Below are 24,291 nucleotides of genomic sequence, written 5' to 3'. Positions count from 1 at the left end.
GATGAATGAATGAATAATTCCAAAAAGCCACTGTTCAATAAGTCATTACTTTGTCCAAAGAGAGGTCTGGTCTTTGTTCATGGCTCCTTAGAGGTAATCTGTAAGCCTTTGTAATACCACAACCAGTAAGAATATCTTTCTTTGTCTGGGGGCTGTCAGCCACACCAAATAATCTGTCCAAACAATGTGACCTGTGGTGGAAGTTTTGAGCCACATGATATCAACTTGGCCTTTTGGAGGCAATGTTAACTAAGGTCAGCCACTCAGATGGTTGGTCAATCAGCTCTATGTGCTTGAGCCCCAACAAAAACTCTGGACACACAGACTCATGTAATTTCCCTGGTTGGCAACACTCTAAGGCATACTGTCACACTTTGTTGCTGAAGTAAATGCTTTCTACACAACTGAACTGGACACTGTCTTGGGAACTCTCCTGGACCATGCTGTATGCACCTCTTTCTGTGGCAGATTTTAATAAGTATTTGTGTGTGTGAATGTGTGTATGTGTGTGTAATAAGCTGTAGTACAATGGCTTTCTGTGATTTCTGTGGGTCCTTCTAGTGAATCACCAAAACTGAAGGTGGTTTTGGAGATTCTTAATGAAGTTGGTATCACAAGTGAGGGTAGTCTTAGAAACTGCCAAACTTGTAGTTTGTGTAACCACTAATAATGTTAAAATATGATTAGATAAAACTGTTGTACATTCAGTATCCCTATAAAGAAGGAAGCCTGGGAATCCATCATGAAATAAAGCATTATAGGACGAGTTAAGAAAGTTTCCAGTCCTTGTTGGAGAATTCACTTAGTGGAACAAAGAACTCTATAGGGAATGGTGTTCCCTGCTTAAAGTAGTCAAAACTCTATTTTTTAAAAAAAGATTTTACTTATTCATTTGAGAGGTAGAGTTATAGACAGTGAGAAGGAGAGACAGATAGAAAGGTCTTCTTTCTGTTGGTTTACTTCCCAGATGGCCGCAATGGCTGGAGCTGTGCCAATCCCAAGCCAGGAGCCAGGAGCTTCTTCCCGGTCTCCCTCGTGGGTGTAGGGGCCCAAGGACTTGGGCCATCTTCTACTGATTTCCCAGGCCATAGCAGAGAGCTGGATTGGAAGTGGGGCTGCTGGGTCTCGAATTGGTGCCCATATGGGATGCTGGTGCCACAGGCAGAGGATTAACCTACTGCGCTACAGTGCCAGCCCCAGTCAAAACTTTATTAACAAAGAAGTGTGCCAATAACTATGCTTCATTACTAGGATATCTTTTTTCAGAATAAAAGCTGTTACATAATAAAAATAATGAAGCTGTGAATTATAGCCTTGGCTTCTTCTAGTTGTATGATCTTCTATAAGCCTGAATCTCCTCAATTTATAATATAGAAATAAATTTATCTCACAGAATTGGCACAAAATTTGGTGATATGCATGAGTGAATGTTGCAAACCATATAGCACATTTGAAAATCGTTTGTAAGTCAGATATTCTCTGCCTAGTTTGCTTCACTAAATCTTTCTTGAAAAACAAAAATAGATTTTTCCCCAGCCTATGCTTAATTTGAAAGGAAAGATCAAATGGACATAATTTCAAAAAAGTTTTTTTTGTGGAAGCAATAGAAGCTCCCACCTCACAAATTCAATTATCAAGATGAAAAAACTTTTTTTTTAAAAGATTTATTATTTATTTTATTTGAAAGGCAGAGAGAGGGAAAGAGAGAGAGAGAGTTCTTCCATCTGCTGTTTCTCTCCCTAAATGGCCACAATGGCCAGAGTTGGGCAGGGGCCAAGGAGTTGAACCATCTTCCACTGCTTTCCCAGGTGCCTTAGCAGGAAGCTGGATCTGAAGTGGTACACCCAGGAATTATACTGGCACTCATTTGGGATACCAGTGTTGTAGGTAGTAACTTAACATGCTATACCACAACACTGGCCCTAAGATGGAAAAACTTTTACCATAGCAGAAGAATCCCTTTCATGAAGAGAGATGATACTCAAATAAACAAAGGACCCAACTGAGGTGGCAGAAAGTGAAAATTCTAAGAAATAGTCTCTATGTGATGTCACTTTTTATATCCCTTAATTATTCAAACACAGGTACCTTAAGGAATTTCAAAACACCATATACTAATTTGACTTCAGTTTTCCCTAAAAAAGACAAATAGTTAAATCAACTTGTTACATAACTGGCAAATGGTCATAAAAAAGCTTAACCTTACAAAATTTTAATCATACATAAACAGACCAGTGACAATAGAAAGCTCATGAAAACAAGCTTTTCAATTAAGAAGACAGTTAAGAGAAAGGAAGAAAGGATACAAATTCATTGAGTGAATATCATATGGCAGGATATTGAATTATGCATACATTATCACTGATGAGCATCACTCCTCAAATTAGTATCTCAGTCCTCTCCTATGTTCTACATCCCATGAATGGCAGCATCATACTTCATACAAACTAGAAACCTGGATATCATTCTTAACTCTCAGTTTTTCCTCACATACCAAATTTAGTCAATTACGAAGCCTACAGGTTTTACTTCCCCCCATTTCTTTTTAAACTTCTTTTCTCTTCATTCCATCCCCAATCTTTGTCTCTTGTCAGTCTGTTGCCCTCATCATAAAGAACTCTTGCTAAAATAGACACCTTCCTTACCGTTCCTTTCATCAGTTTGAATAGGTTTGGTGGCAGCATTTTGGTGGCAGCATTTCCATACAACATAACTCCAGCCTTCTTAAGGTAACACATGGCTTCATGGCACAGACCCCGGCAACCTCTTTAGCCCTCTGTTCACCCTGACTTCAGCTGTAAGCATTAGTTTGGACCTTTTAGCCAACTCTTCCTTTGAGCATTTACTGACCCTATATCTTAGTTAAAACCCTGCCAATTCACCACAATCTATATTTCTCCCACCGTGGTCCTTACCAGTATTTGAACATATATGTATAGGCCTAAAGACAGTGGTGGGGAAGGAGGATGGCGGATGTCATCACAAGACTCTGGGAGGACCTGAATCCAAAAGTGCACGGGACAGGAGGGCTGAGGACAATTACCCGGCTATCAGGATGGAACCAAGGCCACATTCCGCTACTGGACCCTGCACAGTGCCCATAAGGGCACAGTGCTGGACTGCGCCCGGGGCCCACTGCAAGCCCATGGAGCTCATTGTCAGCAAGAGGTTCCAGCCGCCTGTGTGGGAGACCATCTGCACACCATGCGCCAGGGCAAGATGCCCAGTTAGTTCCTCTGTGACCTCAAGCATGTGCTCCTGTAACCTGTTGGTGACCAAGAGCCTTGCAATATGGTCCCGGGGAAGGACCCCCTGGAGGGCCAGCGGCAGTGCCAGAGAATGGTGCAGACACACGAGCACAGCACCCTGGGCCACGCTGACTCGGACGCTCTGCAGCACAACCCCCAGCCCCTGTCTTCCACATTGAGATGCTCAAGGTGGAGAGCTCTGGCAGGTACCGCGATGACGGATGAGGAGAAGGCAAAGGTGGTGGTGCTCATCCACCTTCCTGGCTGTGCAGTGAGGGGCAGGCGAAGGAGGCCACCACCAAGTGCTACAACCCCATTGCCTGCTCCAAGAACCTGCAGATGAAGAAACAGTCTGTGTCCCCTGACTGGATCCAGCTGGACCAGCAGATCACACCCCTCCTACTGAACTACAGCCAGTGCAAGCTGGTGGCCGAGGAGTATTCTGAAGCGTTGGGTCACTGTTCCTCCATCCTCAACAGTACCAGGATGACGGCAAACCTAGTTAGGGCGCGGCCAGGCCCCCGCAGCCGGGTGGAATGCACAGGAGGCCCAGGCTGACTTTGCCAGGGTGCTGGAGCTGGACCCAGCCCTGGCACCTATTGTGAGCTGTGAGCTGAGGATCCTGGAGGAGCAGATCTGGCAGACAAGGCCCACTGCCCCGAGGCATCTCGACCCTACACCATGTACCCCGCCGGCCTTGCCCTGTCCTGCTTCTGTGTATATAAAGGCCTATTTCTCATTCCACAGGAAAACTATATATACATATATATATATAATGTAAATATATGTCATATGTATATACTTTTACTATTTACAAATAAACAGTGATGTATGCTAATGTGGGTTGAATTATATGCCCCTAAAACATGTCCTTGGTGTCGTGAATATGACCATATTTGGACACAGTGTCTTTCCAAATGTAATCAAGTTAAGATGAGGTCACACTTGATTTGTGTGGGTCCTAACTCAATATCACTTTACAAGAAGAGCAACGAGACACAAAGAGGAAAATAACTTGTAAGGACAGAGCATGTGAAGCACAGACACACACAGAAGAGATGGCAGATGGGTGAAGATGGAGGCAGAGATGCAATGATGCTGCCACAGCCAGAATAATGCCTGGAACTGAGATGAGGTGGGCGAGGGGTGCAGGATCCTCTTCTGTGTCCCTTGACAGGAGCATAGCCCTGCCAACAGTTAGGTTTTGAACTCCAGCCTCCAGAACTGTGAGAGAAGAGATCTCCATTGTTTTAACTCATCGTGTATGTGGTATTTGTTATGGCAGCACTAAGAAACTAAAACAGATTTGGTACCAAGACAGGGGTGCTGCTACAATAAATGTCCAAAAACATGCAAGTGCCTTTACAGTCACACGATTGGTAGAGGTCAGAGGAATGTTGAAGTGCTTCCTAGAAATAATCTAGATCAAACAGATGGTGGTAGAGATATAGAGGTTGTTCTGTTCCATCTGTGCTTCTGTGACAAAATGTCTGATCCTGGGAAATTTAGAAAGAACAGAAATTCAAGAAATTAATTTGTTTATGGTTATGGAGTCTGCTAGTTGTGAGGTGCCAGCATCTGTTGATGACCTTTTATCTGTATTGTCCCATGGTGGAAGGTGTGTGCGAGAGAGGGCTGGCGGGGAATGGGGCTGGGGGAGGTAGGAGGGGAATAGAGAGAGAGAGAGAGATGAATGAATACATTTGTTCATCTTCTACCTCAGTATCCCATCCAGGCCCCAAACTGACGAGATGGTTCCTACCAACATTGAAGATGGGCTTCCTCACTCAGTGCACTAATTCACATCCAACATCTCATGAAAATGCCCTCACGACACAACCAGAAGAAAAAAAAAAAAGATTCACCTGCCATCTAGACATCCCCTAATCCAGTCAAGTTAACATCTAAAATTAACTACCACAGGCTGGTGCCACAGCTCAATTGGTTAATCCTCTGTCTGTGGCGCAAGCACACTGGGTTCTAGTCCCGGTCAGGGCACCGGATTCTGTCCCGGTTGCTCCTCTTCCTGTCCAGCTCTCTGCTGTGGCCCGGGAGTGCAGTGGAGGATGACCCAAGTGCTTGGGCCCTGCACCCACTTGGGAGACCAGGAGAAGCACCTGGCCCCTGGCTTCGGATCAGTGTGGTGCACCGGCCGAAGTAGCCATTGGAGGGTGAACCAACGGAAGGAAGACCTTTCTGTCTCTCTCTCTCACTGTCCACTCTGCCTGTCAAAAAAAAAAAAAAAATTAACTACCACAGACAATAAAGGCAGTTCTGGCATGGCCTTAAATGGAATTCAGGGACATGTTACCGGACACCGGGAGAAAAGGATCCCAGTTATAAAGTGGCAGAGAACTCGGCTGTTATTTTCTACCACTGGGAGGAAACTAGAACATGTAGAGATAAATGTAGATGTTTGCAAAGATGATTTCTATGGAGAGTATGGAAAGAACACCCTGACTTCTCTTCACTCCTTATAGTTTGTTATGAGTAGAAAGAGATATATTGAAAAATGAACTGTTTAGCGCAAAGATACCAGCACTTGATAATTTGAAAATTTCTCAACTTATCCAAGTAATATGCTCTGATAATGGAACTAGGGGTATGGACAGAAAACTGTTTGCAAAATAAATTATGTGTGCAAACCATGGGTCCAATCAACCACCTCAGCAGGAGTCGGAATGAAATCTATGTCTATCCGGGAAAAACGGCAAACATCCTCTTACATGGTGACTTGGACCCCCACAAATTTTGTGAGGCAGACATATTTTCTATGAATTTTATATCAATAGAAATTCTGTCAGTATGAACTAAGTGGGCAGAAATGGAACAAAATGAGAGAAGAATGAGTCTGAGAATAGAGCCACAAAGGCAACACAGGCTGGCTGGAACCCTCAGACTAAGGCAGGCCTCCTGGACAGTTGCAGAGGATAGAACATCAAGTCACAAGGCCTTAAAATCTAACAGAACGTGTTCTACAGGGCTGCTGATATGCTTAGGACCTATGATCTCTTTTTCTTTCATTTGTTTCTTCTTTTTTGGAGTGGGAATGTCTCCAGTACTTGTTCTACCTCTGTATTTTGAAAGCAGGTAAGTTGCGTTATTTGTTTCACAAGTCCACAGATGGAGAGGAGTGGTGGTGTCCTAGGATGGCCATACTCACATATCATGCATGAATGATTTACATGATGAAACTGGGGACTTGATATTTTGGAGCTAGAATGGATTAAAACTTGTTGGGGTGCTGATGAAGATTTTGCACATGGAAGGAAAATGAATTTGAGAGGCCTAAGAGCAGGCTGGTATGGGTTGAATTATGTACCTAAAAAATAAAAATATAGAGTAAAGTCAAAAGCTCTGATGCTTGTGAATATGAGCTTTTTGTGAAATAGGGTCTTTGCAAATGTGATCAAGATGAGGTCAGAGTCTATTGGCACGAACACTTATAAGGACTGCTGTCCTTGTAAGAAAGGGTGAAGACACAGGCACAGAAGGGAGTTACTAGGAGACAACAGAGGGAGGGGCTAGAGTAATGCAGCCCCAAGCCAAAATACCAGGGACTGGTGACAACTCCTTAAGACATTCAGTTAAGAAAGTTGCCCTATAACCAGTTTAGGTTTCCTTCCTTCCTTCCTTCCTTCCTTCCTTCCTTCCTTCCTTCCTTCCTTTCGACAGAGTGGACAGTAAGAGGGAGAGACAGATTGAAAGGTCTTCCTTTTCCGTTGGTTCACCTGCCAATGGCTGCTGAGACCTGCGTGCTGTGACCGGCACACCGCGCTGGTCCAAAGCCAGGAGCCAGGTACTTCTCCTGGTCTCCCATGGGGTGCAGGGCCCAAGGACTTGGGCCATCCTCCACTGCACTCCCTGGCCACAGCAGAGAGCTGGCCTGGAAGAGGGGCAACCGGGACAGAATCTGGCACCCCGACCGGGACTAGAACCCGGTGTGCCGGTGCCGCAGGCGGAGGATTAGCCTATTGAGCCACGGCACCGGCCCAATTTAGGTTTTCTTAACTGTAATGTAAAAAGAGTACAACTGAATGGATTCAAACAGACAAAAAAAAATGAAGTCAAACCTATATTTCAGAAACAATTTTCTATTTACAGTGAAGAGGCTATAGTATTGTGACTGTAGAGTGCTTTCCTGTATAATTGTTATATCCCTCCTCTGAGTATAAATTGAGGGAAGCAAGGACTATATATTGTTTTCTCTGTCCATTCATATATTTCTATTATCTAGCACACTAATCATTCCTAAGTAAAAATTTGTTATACACAAAAGAGAAGATTATTGGATTTTTCATAATGCTATAAATTCATCATCCCCGAGGGAAGAGATCTTATTAAACTTTGTATTCTTAGTACCCAACATAGAGCACATTGCTGAAGGAACACATACACAGGTTCAGAAACTAAGTTAAAAATCCAGTATTAGTTAGTTTTAACTGCATCATGCAAAAGGTAGAAAAAGAAAGCCTGGGCATTAAATATTTTAAGTCACACCATGCTTCCATGTGGAATTAGATTACACAACCCCAAAGAAAAAATGGCCAACTCCTTGTTTCTGACATCATCACCTCTGGAATAACTGGTGGTCATTTGATACTAGTGACTTAGGTCACAGACAGAGATGGAGAAATAATCATTCCATTCAATTCACTTCAAACTACTCACCACAGGAATTATTAAAATGAAAATAACTTCTTTGTTAAAAGTTTGGCTCATTTTAATGTTGCCAGAATAAAGCATAGACATCAAAACACCAAGATCTCCTTTGTTGCTTATTTCTTTACTGTATTATTCATTTAAAAACAATATTATATAAGGCATTACTTGAAAGAATTCTCCTTTTCCCTTTTGAAATTCTTTATTTTTTGAAATAGAAGTAATATCATAAATATGCAGATTCGTGGTGAAAGAGATGGTTTATAATCAGAATTTTTCTTTTGATATATATATATATGTATACAAATATATTCCTTTAATTAGGAAACTAAAACACACACATTTTTCTCTATTTACTTTCAAAATAACCTTCAAAATTATTTTTAATGGCAGAATATGTTCTATCTATAAATTTATGCTACTCTCTACTTATATTTAAAACAGAAAGAGGCTTTGTGCTTTACAACAAATATAAATGGGGTAATTTGGATAATGAAAATAAATGAATAACAGCAGTACTAACAGGGCTGATCCTATTTGTGATGGCTCATTAACTCTGTACAGGATGCAATTCACTGCCCTGGATCAGGAGTTGAAAATGGTATAACTTGGAGCTATTAGCAAAAGATGGCTGCAATAGGAAATTAACAAAAGGTCTGTTCATTCATTGGTAAGTCAGTATCCTTTCTGGATGTATACTTAAACCTTGCATTTAGAAAGGTCATAAGGAGGAAAAAGACAAGGAATGGCAGGAAATAACTCGGATACTACTGATACTAACAGCTAGGGTTTATCAAGCTCATGGTAAGCACTTTACATGTAATCGATGACTTAATATTCACAGATACCCTATCGGGTTTTTACAATCATTAGCCTCATTTTTCAGATGAGGAAAATGAGGCTTAGAAAATTGCTCAGCATCATACAGTAACGAGTGGTGCAGCTTTGAAACCTACCCAAGCAGTATGCTTTCAGAGCTTCATCCTTCCTGCACTCTCCAACAACCGCTTATCTCTGACTTCATCTGGTCTACAGTGATAATGATCTATTATCATTATATAGTGAAGAGAGACACCAGCACAGCCACCCTAGGGACAACTGCCAGAGTCCAGGAGGGAGTGAGGGGATAGGGGAAGTATATTCAGTCAACCTATTGTTTTTGTATCATTAATGACAGAGTTAAAGCCGAACAAAATTTTGACCCCAGGGGCATAAGCTGAAGAAATAACGTCAGGAGCACAGTAAAAAATGCTGATAAACACTGCCACTTCCTGACTTCTAGTTTGCCATGAACTAGCTATGAGATCCTGGGAAAACTGCATAGTTGAATACAGTGATATTTCTCAAGGCTCGACTAGCTGACCTCAAAGGCATTGCTTTCCAAGTGCTGCTCTTTGAAGCACTATTAATGACAGTTCCTGAATTCTGAGGGAAAAAAAGTATAGGATAGTATCTTTCTCATAAGGCAAACTATAAGCGAACTATATTCAACTTAAAAGTCTTTTGTTCTGAAATTAGGTTCTTACTGCCATCTTGCTGTTAACATTTCAAGTATGAATTGATGATGGTGAAAGTATAAGGTAGAAGATCTCTTGTTTTTAATATCTTTACCTAAGAAAACGTATTCTACTCTGTAAATTTTTAAAAATTTTATTTTTATGTATTTGAAAGGCAAAGATAGACAGACAGACAGACAGACTGACAGAGATAGAGAGCTTCCTTCTGTTGGTTTATTTCCCAAACACTGCCAACAGTCAGGGTTGAGCCAGGCTGAGGCCAGGACCTGGAACTCCATCTCTCACATAGGTGGCAGGAACCCAAGTACTTGAGCCATCATCTACTGCCTCCCAGGATGAACTCAAACAGGAAGCTGGAATTAAAAGCAGAGTTGGGATTTGAACCCAGGCACTCCAACATGGGATGCAGGCATCCTAAGTAGTGACTTAACTGCTGAGCCAAGTGCTGGCTTCTCATTCTGTAATGTGTTTTGAAATGTTATAGGGTTATGAAGTATCATAACGGGAACCCCTACTACTGTAACATTTCCAACTCAGTATTTCTGGGTTTTCTACATTGTCACAGCACTTTACAGTTTGCTAAGCATTTTTATGTGAATTATCTCCTTGGGTGCCCTGTGGTCTGTGAGATGCTCCTATTTTTCACTAATTGAAAAATAGGGAATAGGTTGGGTGATTATGGACATCATAAATAAGAGTGTCAATTGTTAAATCAACAACAGGAGTCACTGTGCACTTGCTCCCCATGTAGGACCTCTGTCCTTAATGTGTTGTACTATGAGAATTAACGATAAAACTAATCTTCACAAAGTACTTTATACTTTGTGTGTCTGTGTGGGTACAAACTGTTGAAATCTTTAGTCAGTATACGGTTGATCTTTTGTATATAAAGATAATTAAAAATGAATCTTTTTAACTTTTATTTAATGAATATAATTTCCAAAGTACAGCTTATGGATTACAATGGCTTCCCCCCACCCATAACTTCCTTCCCACCCTCTGTTCTCTCTCCCCTTCCATTCACATCAAGATTCATTTTCAATTATCTTTATACAGAAGATCAGTTTAGTATATATTAAGTAAAGATTTCAACAGTTTGCTCCCACACAGAAACATAAAGTGAAAAATACTGTTTGAGTACTAGTTATAGCATTAAATCACGATGTACAGCACATTAAGGACAGAAATCCTACATGAGGAGTAAGTGCACAGTGACTCCTGTTGTTGACTTAACAAATTGACACTCTTGTTTATGGCATCAGTAATCAACCTAGGCTCTTGTCATGAGCTGCCAAGGCTATGGAAGCCCCCTGAGTTCACTGACTCTGATCATATTTAGACAAGGCCATGGTCAAAGTGGAAGTTCTCCCTTCAGAGAAAGGTACCTCCTTCTTTGATGACCCGTTCTTTCCACTGGGATCTCACTCGCGGAGATCTTTCATTTAGGTTTTTTTTTTTTTTTTTTTTTTTTTTTTTTTGCCAGAGTGTCTTGGCTTTCCATGCCTGAAATACTCTCGTGGGCTTTTCAGCTGGATCCGAATGCCTTAAGGGCTGATTCTAAGGCCAGAGTGCTGTTTAGGACATCTGCCATTCTATGAGTCTGCTGTGTATCCCACTTCCCATGTTGGATCATTCTCTCCCTTTTTTATTCTATCAGTTAGTATTTGCAGATACTAGTCTTGTTTATGTGATCCCTTTGACTCTTAGTCCTATCATTATGATCAATTGTGAACAGAAATTGATCACTGTGACTAGTGAGATGGCATTGGTACATGCCACCTTGATGGGATTGAATTGGAATCCCCTAGTATGTTTCTAACTCTACCGTTTGAGGTAAGTCAGCTTGAGCATGTCCCAAATTGCACATCTCTTCCCTCTCTTATTCCCACTCTTATATTTAACAGGGATCACTTTTCAGTTAAGTTTCAACACTTAAGAATAATTGTGTATTAATTACAGAATTCAATCAATAGTGTTAAGTAGAACAAACAGAAAAAAATACTAAAAGAGATAAAGTATTAAGTTGTTCATCAACAGTTAGGGCAAGGGCTGATCAAGTCACTGTTTCTCATAGCATCGATTTCACTTCAACAGGTTTTCTTTTTGGTGCTCGGTTAGTTGTCACCGATCAGGTAGGACATATGATATTTGTCCCTTTGGGACTGGCTTATTTCACTCAGCATAATGTTTTCCAGATTCCTCCATTTTGTTGCAAATGACCAGATTTCATTGTTTTTTTTACTGCTGTATAGTATTCTATAGAGTACATGTCCCATAATTTCTTTATCCAGTCTACTGTTGATGGGCATTTGGGTTGATTCCAGGTCTTAGCTTTTGTGAATTGAGCTGCAATAAACATTAAGGTGCAGACCGCTTTTTTGTTTGTCCATTTAATTTCCTTTGGGTAAATTCCAAGGAGTGGAATCTTAAAAAATGAATCTTAATGAAGAATGGGATGGGAGAGGGGGTAGAAGATGGGATGGTTGTGGGTGGGAGGGTGGTTATGGAGGGAAAAGCCACTATAATCCAAAAGTTGTAATTTTGAAATTTATATTTATTAAATAAAAGTTTTCTATTAAAAAATAGAAAAGAAAAATAGGGCATAGGGAACTTGATAAAGACCATACATAGTTTGTTAAATAATCAAATTCCAACTCACATCTTGACCTTAGATCCTGACTAATCTATAAGTGGTTCATGAATCTGGCCACACAATACAATCCAAAGAGAGTACTTTAAATACATAGAACTATTAATCTAAAATGCCAGGGTTGGGGCCTAAGAATTGTCTTTTAAGAGTTCTCCAAGTGCTTCTGGTAGGAGTCAAATTTGGAGATCATTACTAAATGGGACCAGCATTTGTCCTCCTGCCTTACTCTAAGGAAAAGGAGCCTTGGAACCAGACAGCACTGCATGACCCTGGATAAGTCATACCATCTACTCAGGTCTTGTTTCCTCGCCTGTGAAATGAAGATAATGATGTCTAATGCACGGAGTTGTGAATATTCAGAATAAATGTATATTAAGTTGTCATTCAAATATTATACATGGCAATGATTCTCAAATTTCCCAGAATTAAATTTACAACAAATGGAGGTAATCCACTTATTTGTGACCTTGGGATAATGTCCAGGTCTCATTTTTCTACTCTGTGAAATAGAAGATCTGGTAACTGCTAAGCTATCTTCTGGTTCTAAAACATCTAAAGTTCTATGTTTCTATTAAAGAGTTCCCAAATAGTTTTGAGGAAGTGGTTCTTAGTAGAGGTACAGTGTACATCAGAAATTTCATAGTAAAGATGGAATTTTAAAGTATGTTTATTTTGGTGCAAAACTTCTAAAAATCCATGCATAGTTTTTTTCATAATATAGATTTTTTTTTGGACAGGCAGAGTGGACAGTGAGAGAGAGAGACAGAGACAGAGAGAAAGGTCTTCCTTTGCCGTTGGTTCACCCTCCAATGGCCGCCACAGCTGGCGCACCGTGCTGATCCGATGGCAGGAGCCAGGTACTTCTCCTGGTCTCCCATGGGGTGCAGGGCCCAAGGACTTGGGCCATCCTCCACTGCACTCCCTGGCCACAGCAGAGAGCTGGCCTGGAAGAGGGGCAACCGGGACAGAATCCGGCACCCTAACCGGGACTAGAACCAGGTGTGCCGGTGCCACAAGGCGGAGGATTAGCCTAGTGAGCCGTGGCACCGGCCAATAATACAGATTTTTTTTTATCCTTTTTGACTAGCCCTTGTTTTCAACAAATATAATTGAAATAAATTGGTACTTATGAATGGTAAGTCTTATGCTATGCTATCATTTTCTATCAAGGCATAACTATATCTAAATCTAAATATTTGCTTCTTTTTCATGTATAAGTTACAGATGCCTAGGCTCAAAAATATTTGAAGCATCTCACAAAAAATTATAATGAGACAAAAATAAAGCCAGAGAAATGGCTAAGAATTAACAGCAAATGGGGTAGAAAGGAAAGAAAAGTGGAAAATAGAGCAGGGAAATGACTTTTTTTCCGAAAACTAGGAGAAGCTGCTCACAAAAACCGCACATTTAAGTTAGCATTACGATTTCTGACTGTGTTTTAAAAGACGTGAAAGTAAGGGTTTTCTTATTGTTTTCCATCAAAGGCTGAAAATACTAATCATTGATAGAAAGAGCCAACCTAAATGAAGGTTTTTTTTTCCTAAATAAAATGGGATTTACATGTTTAAACCCTTTTGGAGATAATGATGGATACTCTAACTTCAAGTAACTAATTTCACTCATATTCTTCAGAAAAAATGCATATATTTCAATATTCCATCTTTATTCCTCTATCATCTTGTTACCCTCTGCTCCTCCATTTGTTTTATAAAATTCACGAGTTTCAATCATGAAAACACAGGCTATGATGGTTATAGTGGAAAGGATGTAAAATTATACCCCTTATAAATTCAAAAGAGGTTGCAGTATTTGATGCTCCGAGTGTGATTAATTTGACTGATTGCTCTCTGCCCTCCGCCCCGGTTATAATCAGAATGAAAATCCTTTCCTGGTTTTAGACTCAGTTCCCTTTGTGTTTCTGCTGATAGTGCCCTGGCACAGACTCAAGCTTGGCCACACTCTGGCTGCTGTTGGAGCCTCCAGTTTAGCTGATCTCTTTACCTCCAGGGATTTCTACTTCACGCTTCTTATATAATAATCTTCCAGAAGGCGAGCTTTGATTATGTCTTTTTGCCCATCAAACTCTGACTTGGAATCCTGTCTGCCCGTCAAGCCTTTGTGATTTTCTCCCAATCTACTTTTTTCTTCTTACTGTGTACCTTTGGGGGTTAGCCTGCTTGCCAGCCAAACTAAATTACTTATTACTGCTTAAATGCAGACTGAGTTCTTTCCATCACCTTTACCATATTATTTCCTCCAACAAAACAAAGAAAGTAATAATAGCCAGTCATAATTTCTATTTGTAAGTTACAATTCTTTTCAAACATGGTCTAATTTACATTTGCCCCCAAGTCTAACATGTCAGACTCATAAGAATCTAAGTTAAAGAGGCAGGTTTATACTTGTAACCCAAAGTCCAGCACTATCACTCAACATCTACTATATATATAATTTATTCTTTAGTTGTTGAGATAGGATTCCATTTCAATTGCCAAGAAACATGAGGCCAGCTGGCAGGAATAGTACAGAAAAAAAAAAATGCCACGTCGAACTCCCATACAACAGAAACAAACCTAATTTGCTGTTCTGTCTTGCTTATTTTGGTTCATTTGGCAGTGTAATATAGTAGAAACAACACTGGATTAGACATAAGGAGACCTGGAATTTATGCCATGACCAAGCATATAACATTCAGAAGATCATGCAAATGTTCTGGTCCTTAGTTTTTTCATTTACAAAGTGGAAATCTTTCTTGCTTTACTCAAACAAGCAACACATAAGAAATTATTATTCTTTTATTTACCATTTCCTACAATACAGCCTGTTTTCTATAACTCCTTTCCTCAAAATTCTCTACTATTCTCAAAGCTTTTGCAGATTCCATTGTGGGGAGCAACCCGGACTAGACTAAGTTACTGGAATTAGGACTTATTCTATGCATCTGCTCTCCCACAATATGGCGCTGAGAAGGGAGAAACAGCTTCTATGCAGCTGCCTCCAGTTCAACCAATAAACTGTAGGACTTGCTCCTGATTGGAGGAGAGCAGCGTACTTGGCGTGTGGGCAGCCGAGTTAGGATTGGCGGAGGAGGACTATAAAGGAGGAGAGAGACAACATGCATGAGGAACATCTAAGGGGAACATCTGAAGGAACACCTGTGCAGCCCCCGAGAGAGCCGGCCGGCGGTGTGCCGCTCCCCCGTGGAAGTGGGGAATGTGGCAGGAGGAACCGCCCTTCCACGGAGGTGGAAGGGTCGGTAGCCAACCCGGGAAGAACCAGCAGCAAACCTGGGAAGGGCCGAGCAGACAAAAGAACAGCACAGGGTCCTGTGTCGTTCCTCCACGAAGAGGGGGAGCGACATAATGGTGCCGTGACTCGGATATGAAGCCTAGGCAGGGTTTAGTGTCGTTCCTCCACGAAGAGGGGGAGCGACATTCCATAATTAAGGTCCTTTCTAGGTTCCATATAGTGAAATCCTATAATCAATTTTACATCTGAAATTTACATGTCTCTTGTATATAAAGACCTTCATGGGCTGGTGTTGTGGCACAGCTGATTAAGTCACCACTTGAGATGCTGGTATCCCATACTGGAGCGGAGTCCTGACTGCTCTGCTTCTGAACCAGCTCCCTGCTAATGTACCTGGGAAAGAAGCAGAAGCTGGCCAAAGTATTTAGGCCCTTGCCACCCATGTCGAGGATCTAGATGCAGTTCCAGGATCCTGGCTTCAGCCTGGCCCAGCCCTGGATGTTGTGGTCATTTGGAGAGTGAATCAGCTCAGGGAATGGAAGATTGATCTCTCTCTCTATCTCTCTCTCTCTTGCTCTCATTCTTTGTCATTCTGTCTTTCAAGTAAATAAATAAATCTTTAAAAACCCTTCAGTTATGTGTACATCATCTCTGTTCTCCCATGTGAGAAATGTTTGTTCATGCCAGTTTCCCAGTCTCATGATTCTAAATCTCATGAAGGTTACATATGTTCCCGTCTTATGTTCATAAACCTTCTTTGACATCTTACCTCTCTTAGAGCAATTTAGACTATAGATTTTCCCTTTATATCCAAATATAAGTTTTAAGTAATTATATTAATTTGAAACAACAAATCACTGAGACATATTTTAATGCTTCTTCATATATTGCTGGTTGTGTTATTACAGATTCCAAAGAAAGAACATTTCAACCAATATTGTCTTGAGAAAGGAATATATTCTCAAAATGTCTACTTTGCAAAATATGACTGTATTATCGAGACGAGCATAGAGGAAAGTAATAGTGATTCTTACTTCAAAAGCTGGGCTGATCATCCTAATCCAAAAAGTAGATCTAAAAGTAAAATTGGCAATTATAGGGCAAATATACTAACTCTTTCTCACTTTACTAACTCCTTAGTCAAGGTGGAAACTAATAATTTGATATCAGAAAATAAATCTTTTTATTTCTTTTTAAAGTAATTCTTATATATTTAAAATTTTAGTAGACCTAAAAATTAAAAACATGTATGGAGTATCATGTAATGTTTTCTTACACATGTACATTGTGTAATGTCCAATCATTGTAAGTATATTCATATTTCAAGTATTTAACATTTCTTTATGGTGAAAACATTCAAAACCCTATATTCTAGTTTTTTTTTAAATAGAGAAATGTATAGTGCATTAACATTATCTATAGTTCCCCACTGTGTAATAGAATTCCAGAGCTTCTTACTCCTGTCTTGCTATAACCTAGTACATATCAACCATTCTCCATTCCCCACATTTTGTGAGATCATCTGTTTTTAGACTATGTATATAAGTGAGATCATCTGATATTTGTCTTTCTATGCTTGGCTTATTTCACATAAGGTAATGACCTCTGGTTCTATTCATGTTATTTAAAGTGATGAGATAGCACCATTTTAATGGATGAGTAATAGCCAATTGTATATATATACTACATTTTCTTTATCCATTCATTAGTGGCTGAACACTTATGTTGTTTCCATTTCTTGTCTACAATAAACATGGGCATGTGGTTGTCTCTTAATGGATTTTATTTTTCTTGCATATATGTATAGGAGTGGAATTCCTGGATCATATGGTTGTTCTTTTTTTAGTTTTGCAAGAATCTCCATACTATTTTCCACATTTCCATCAATAGTGTGTATGGATTCCCTTTTCTCCACATCCTCACCAATACTTGTTTTTATTTTTACTTACTTATTTTTTATGATTTTGGTAATCAGTCTTAGTGGTTTGGGGTGGTATTTCATCGTAGTTTTGATTTTTATTTCTCTGGCGATTAGCATTTTTTCATGTACTCATTGGTCATTTGTAAGTTTTCCTTAGAAATCAAACGTTTTTTGCTATCTTGCTTTAAAGATTTACCTTCTTAAATTTGATTTAGATGACATAGCCAAACCTTTCTCTACCATTTGTCTATTTTTTCAACACAATGGGGGTTAGAACAAAGGAGAAACAAGTTCTCTTGTAGTGTGATTGGAGACTTTAGTTTTATCTGAATTATTTTGAAGTTCTAGGTAAATGAAAATTAATGCCTGCAAACAAACATGCACACACATGCATACACACAAAATCTAGTTAGAGGCAATTTCAAAGTCTAGTACATAAGTAATACATAATATTCAAGATTTTTTATTTAACCATATTCAAGTGACACTCTGAAAAGAAAAAGAAACTCTAATCCACTTTTCCTTAATACAAAATATAACAATCATACTTTTCAGCAAAATTCAGCCTTAAGGTTCAAATCTGTCACCATTTATAAATTGTAGGAAGGGTAACAGCGAGTGATTCAGATGGTAAAACTGCTACAACCTTCTAGACAAATGGAAGAAAAGAAATCTGCACTTACTTGGCATAAACCACTGATGCACATATCCAGAGATTCTGTATAGCAACGGGTACCATCCAAGACTTTCGGTGCTAGTTCAACAATCAAGGTCGTTCCTTTGGCTTGGCACTTGAGTGAACACGGGTTGTCCGGGTCATTAGACACAGGAAGCCATTCATAAAATTGGCCATGGTGCTTGACATCGTTATGAGCTGAGCATTGCTGAGCCCGGAAATCACCTGCTTCTGGTGGGCAGTCCTGGAGAAGAAAGGCAGGCAGGATAAGGTTAAGAGGACAGCCCCACACAGAAACCTGGGCCAGCAATGTGGTTTGCTTAGGTCTGAGAAAACTATGTAAATGTCCTGGCTGTTTCAGATGGACCTTACTGTATCATCATGGATGCTCTATGATTATTGAATCTAAAAGCAAACATTCATAGAACAGCATTGCCCTGTTTTATAAAATGGGATTCTTGACTATGTTCTGAAACCTTAGTGGCAGTAGTAGCATTTAAGGCTCTGGAATTTCACAGAGAAAATATTCTTTTCTTCCTAGGTAAGCTGATGTATAAACAGATACATGTTTAGGAAGAACATAAAATCATTTATGATGAACATGAAATGTAAGATCTCAAGGACATTTTATTGTTAGTATTAGATATGTTGATTAAAAGAAAGTAATAAATGAAAATAATAATATCTGTAACTTAGGTATAGATATGCTGGAACTCAATGTGGCTCAAGTGATTCTTAAGGAAGACCTTTCTCTCTGCCTTTCTCTCTCACTGTCCACTCTGCCTGTCAAAAAAAAAATTGACAACTTAATAGTTTCTTAAGTGATGGGATACAATTTAAAATCTTTGAAAAAGATCCATAAATAGATAATACATGTCTGTGTTATACATGATATATGCTTCTTTATTATGAGAAACAAACAAAAAATACAACCTGCAAATCCATGCTATGAATTACAAAACAGGTAAATTGTTTCAAACCATGACAGGCTACATAAGCCAAATTTAAGTGTGTTAACCTGAAAGGAACTGCTCTAAGGGACTGTTCCATCTGTTCTAAGATAAGAACACAGATGAACTATTTAATATTACCTCTTCATTGACTCATTCCAAAGACAAGACTTGACCTAGTTTACAAATTCTATCAATATCTGCTTAGATCTCACTTCCTAACTTCTGCACTAAAATAACTTTGTAGTGAACCGCACCCCCCATACTTGACATGTACACTTTCCGAAATTTTCCCACCTGACACACTACGAAGTCTCTGTCAAAATGTTCTTTCCCTTGCTTGGTTTTTTTTTTTTTTTAAGATTTATTTATTTATTTGAAAGTCAGAGTTACACAGAGAGAGAGGAGAGACAGAAAGAGAGAGAAAGAGGTCTTCTATCCAATGGTTCATTCCCCAATTGGCCACAACGGCCGGAGAGCTGCACAGATCAGAAGCCAGGAGCCAGGAGCTTCTTCTGGGTCTCCCACGTGGGTGCAGGGGCCCAAGGACTTGGGCCATCTTCTACTGCTTTCCCAGGCCATAGCAAAGAACTGCATTGGAAGTAGAACAGCCAGGTCTCAAACCGGCACCCATGTGGGATGCTGGCGCTCAGGCTAGGGCGTTAACTAACTGCACCACAGCGCTGGCCCAGCTTAGTAGTTTTGATAAATCTCACTTTCTATGATCTACAATGTTTGCCTGGTGGTCATCGCAAGGGGATTTCCACTGTGGAACTGATAATTTAATTAATTAATTAATTAATTTGCATAACACCTCTCCGATTTTCAAGAGTCACCGGATTAATAAGCAGCACAGAAGAGGTAATGTACAAGAATATGGAGAAAATTATTAGGAACAACCCCAAATACCTCTCATAATTAATCTACTGTTTTCTACAATATAAGTGAACCAGCTACAAGGGAATCCCAGGGTCAGGCTGGATCACCTTTGTCTTAATAAAGGTAAAGTGCAACTAAGTCCTTTTAGTGTGAACCAGATATAATTTTCTATCTTCCTAATTCCAACAAAGCAGCATCAATCACATTTTAAAATCAATGATGCTAAAGAAGGAGGTACCTTTCTCTGAAGGGAGGAGAGAACCTCCACTTTGACTATGACCTTGTCTAAACAAGACAAGAGTCGGAGAACTCAGAGGGCTTCCATAGCCTTGGAAACTCATGACTGGAGCATAGGGAGATTACTGATGCCATAGACAGGAGTGTCAATTGGTAAAGTCAACAACAGGAGTCACTGTGCACTTACTCCTCATGTAGGATCTCTGTCCTTAATGTGCTGTGCATTGAGATTTAATGCTATAACGAGTACTCAAACAATATAATTCACTTTGTGTTTCTATGGGGGTGCAAACTGTTGAAATCTCTACTTAATGCATACTAAACTGATCCTCTGTAAAAAAAAAAAAAAAAAAAGAAATTATCAATTCCCAACTTGACTCTCACTGGGATTAAACATGACAATAGGTCTGCTCTGATTTCATCATCATTTAAAAAAAAATCATCTATTATTTTTCACTTTATGTTTCTGTGTGGGAGGAAACTGTTGAAATCCTTACTTAATGTATACTAAGCTGATCTTCTGTATATTAAGATAATCGAAAATGAATCTTTTTTTTTTTCATGTTTGTCTTTAACGCAAATTTCTTTATTTTTTTATTTTTTTTTTAATCTTTTATTTAATGAATATAAATTTCCAAAGTACGACTCATGTGTTACAATGGCTTCCCCCCCCATACCGTCCCTCCCACCCACAACCCTCCCCTTTCCCACTCCCTCTCCCCTTCCATTCACATCAAGATTCATTTTCGATTATCTTAATATACAGAAGATCAGCTTAGTATACCTTAAGTAAGTATTTCAACAGTTTGCTCCCACACAGAAACATAAAGTGAAAAATAATAGATGATTTTTTTTAAATGATGATGAAATCAGATCAGACCTATTGTCATGTTTAATCCCAGTGAGTTTCAAGTTGGGAATTGATAATTTCTTTCTTTTTTTCTTTTTTTTTTTTTTTTTTACAGAAGATCAGTTTAGTGTACATTAAGTAAAGATTTCAGTCGTTTGCACCCCCATAGAAACACAAAGTGAAATATACTGTTTGAGTACTCGTTATAGCATTAAGCCTCAGTGTACAGCACGTTAAGGACAGAGATCCTACATGAGGAGTAAGTGCACAGTGACTCCTGTTGTTGACTTTACAAATTGACACTCCTGTTTATGGCATCAGTAATCTCCCTATGTACCAGTTATGAGTTTCCAAGGCTATGGAAGCCCCTTGAGTTCTCCTACTCTTATCTTGTTTAGACACGGTCATAGTCAAAGTGGAGGTTCTCTCCTCCCTTCAGAGAAAGGCACCTCCCTCTTTGAAGACCTGTTCTTTCCACTGGGATCTCACTCACAGAGATCTTTTTGCCAGAATGTCTTGGCTTTCCATGCCTGAAATACTCTCATGGGCTTTTCAGCCAGATCCGAGTGCCTTTAGGGCTGATTCTGAGGCCAGAGTGCTATTTAGGACATCCTCCATTCTATGAGTCTGCTGAGTATCTCACTTCCCATGTTGGATCACTCTTCCCTTTATTTATTCTATCAGTTGGTGTTAGCAGATACTAGACTTGTTTATGTGCTCCCTTTGACTCTTAGTCCTTTCATTATGATCAATTGTGAACTGAAATTGATCACTTGGAGTAGTGAGATGGCATTGGCACATGCCACCTTGATGGGATTGAATTGGAATCCCCTGGTATGTTTCCAACTCTACCAATTGGGGCAAGTCAGCCCGAGCATGCCCCAAATTATACATCTCTTCCCTCTCTTATTCCCACTCTTATGTTTAACAGGGATCACATTTCAGTTAATAAGATAATCGAAAATGAATCTTGATGTGAATGGAAGGGGAGAGGGAGTGGGAAAGGGGAGGGTTGTGGGTGGGAGGGACGGTATGGGGGGGAAGCCATTGTAATCCATAAGTCATACTTTGGTGTCGCTCCCCCTCTTCGTGGAGGAACGACACAGGACCCTGCGCTGTTCTTTCGTCTGCTCGGTCCTCCCTGGGTTTGCTGCTGGTTCTTCCCGGGTTGGCTACCATCCCTTCCACCTCCGTGGAAGGGCGGTTCCCCCTGCCACATTCCCCACTTCCACGGGGGAGCGGCACACCGCCGGCCGGCTCTCTCGGGGGCTGCACAGGTGTTCCTTCAGATAGATATTCCTCTTAGATGTTCCTGGTGCATGTTGTCTTTCTCCTCCTTTATAGTCCTCTTCCACCAATCCCAACTCTGCTATCCACACGCCGAGTACGCTGCTCTCCTCCAATCAGGAGCAGGTCCTACAATTTATTGGTTGAACTGGAGGCAGCTGTGTAGAAGCTGTTTCTCCCTTCTCAGCGCCATATTGTGGGAAAGCAGATGCATAGAATAAGTCTTAATTCCAGTAACTTAGTCTAGTCCGAGTTGCTCCCCACACTTTGGAAATTTATATTCATTAAATAAAAGTTTAAAAAAAAAATCAATGATGCTACATCAGGTACAGATGGTACAAAGCTCCAGAGTCTCTCAGGAGTGAGCCCTTTGGTTTGACAAAATGTGTTGATTCTTCCCATCTCTCCTAAAATGAATAAAACTCAAAAGCAGTCAAGGATATAACTAGCAAAACATGAAGTTAAAAGACCTTTAGGTCTTCTTTTCTGTGGAAAAAAGCAGTAAACATATCTGGACGTATTGAGAACCAGCATGCAATGCAGACAGTCATTTTTGTTTGCAGCGAACTTTTATGTAATGGCTTTGAGAACACCTACTTTAGATGTGGAGATCTTTCCAAACTGGAGAAATATCTCTGAGGATAATAACGTTCACCAGTATCTTCACTCTTATTATTACTGTCTTTCCTTTTACCCCTATTTTGTAGAGGTAGGAAAATATATTTTGTAAAGTTGCAAATGCACTTAAATCCTGGAGTTCAAAGTTGGAACCTGAATTTGAACCTTTCTAATGTTTGAATTTGTTTGTACTTGGCAAAATGCAACTTCCTATTTTAAGAAAAGGACTTAAGAAGACTTATAAAACAGGTTCAGAAAGCTTCTTGGACATCAAATAGCTCTTACAAAATAACATTTTGATGATTTAAGTGTAAATGAATCAGAAACATATGAATCAAATTTCCCTTGAAATACTCTTGTTTAAAAATTAAGGGAAGAAGGATTTGGCAAAGCACTCTTTGTTTGAACCCAAAACATCTTAAACATAGCTCAAGATACTCATTGAAAGCCTAAAACAGCTGGGATCATCCAGCTGCAGGGGTGGAAACTCAAGCACAGTCATTGTATCCTCTTCTTCCACAAGCAACTGAGTAATAATAATAATAATAATAATATTTGTATAGACATTTGCCATATAAGAGTTTTTAGTTTTTCATTGGTCCATGAAACTACTATACTTCCTTTGCATTATCTTTGAAATAGCAGCTTCTGGAGAGCTGCTTATGATAGGTACCACAAGTCATCTGTTGTGACCATGAGGATGAGGGGTGGTTTTCCCAAAGGTATACTGATGTAGAATATGCTGAACTGCTACAATGTGAGATTTCTGCTCTCATAAATATTAGTGATAGGAATAATAAACTTTCAAATGGAATACTTCAAATCAAGACTAAAATAAATTATGCTTTATATATTTTTGCACTGAACATGGCTTGTAGGCAGTAAGGTAAAGACAACATTACTAACAAGTCTAGTGGCTATTTGAGCCAAATAATCTTACCACCATCCTTGCCAAGAATATGGCAAAAAAACAAATCATAGTATAGGAAAGGACCCCAACTTCTAGACCCTTCTATCTCCAGAATCGCCATCAAGTGGAAAGGAAACAAGAGAAAGCAATCTGTTCTATGCTCCCCCTGATCTCCTGCCTCTTTCCAACAAGCGCTAATACACCTGTGGGTTGACAGCTATGTGTCAGAGTCTAAAACAATGTGTTTTTTCTCTGAAATAATCAGATGACCCTATGAATTCCTGTATTTAGTCACTTGATACAATAGTTTTTCTCTCCAGTTTTAAGTACTCTATCCAAGCTATATCCTAACTCTCTTGGTTAAAAGAATAAAAATAAAATATGACCTTTTATTTGCTCCCAATATAATTAATTCAGAAAGTCCATGGAGTTCTGCCATATATGAATCCAATTCAAAACATTTTCTGATTAATCAACTAGCCAGTGGGAAAGATAAGATGGATCCCAGATGTCCCCTGATGATGACAGGTAGATCAGATTACACTAGGGGACAGTGAAAGGTCAGCTTCCCAGAGTGTAGTCATTGGGCAAAATGTAAAAGATGCTATCTCAGCAACTAAGGTGGCAGCATATAAAA

The 24,291-nt window shown here is 39.8% G+C and overlaps 1 protein-coding gene and 1 pseudogene across 6 annotated transcripts in view; one reads left to right on the top strand and one right to left on the bottom strand.

The window, feature by feature from the left end:
* Window positions 1-24,291, bottom strand: part of ADAMTSL1 (ADAMTS like 1) — a 1,088,032-nt gene that overhangs the window by 335,869 nt on the left and 727,872 nt on the right. For 5 of the 6 annotated variants that reach the window (XM_008254434.5, XM_008254437.5, XM_089317536.1 and 2 more), the window contains one exon: window positions 17,931-18,167. In XM_008254434.5, coding sequence (XP_008252656.4) covers window positions 17,931-18,167 — 237 coding nt within the window. Of the gene's footprint in view, window positions 1-17,930; window positions 18,168-24,291 lie in introns of those variants that run through there. The other variant, XM_089317537.1, reaches the window with a different exon arrangement.
* On the top strand, window positions 2,967-3,806 carry LOC108176468 (AH receptor-interacting protein pseudogene; annotated as a pseudogene).

The sequence above is a fragment of the Oryctolagus cuniculus genome, chromosome 1 (genome assembly GCF_051225735.1).
Source record: "Oryctolagus cuniculus isolate XC-2025 breed Fujian yellow rabbit chromosome 1, ASM5122573v1, whole genome shotgun sequence".
Lineage (NCBI taxonomy): Eukaryota > Metazoa > Chordata > Mammalia > Lagomorpha > Leporidae > Oryctolagus > Oryctolagus cuniculus.
The sequence above is the reverse complement of the archived record's forward strand: the minus strand, read 5'-3'. Positions and strand labels throughout refer to the sequence as shown.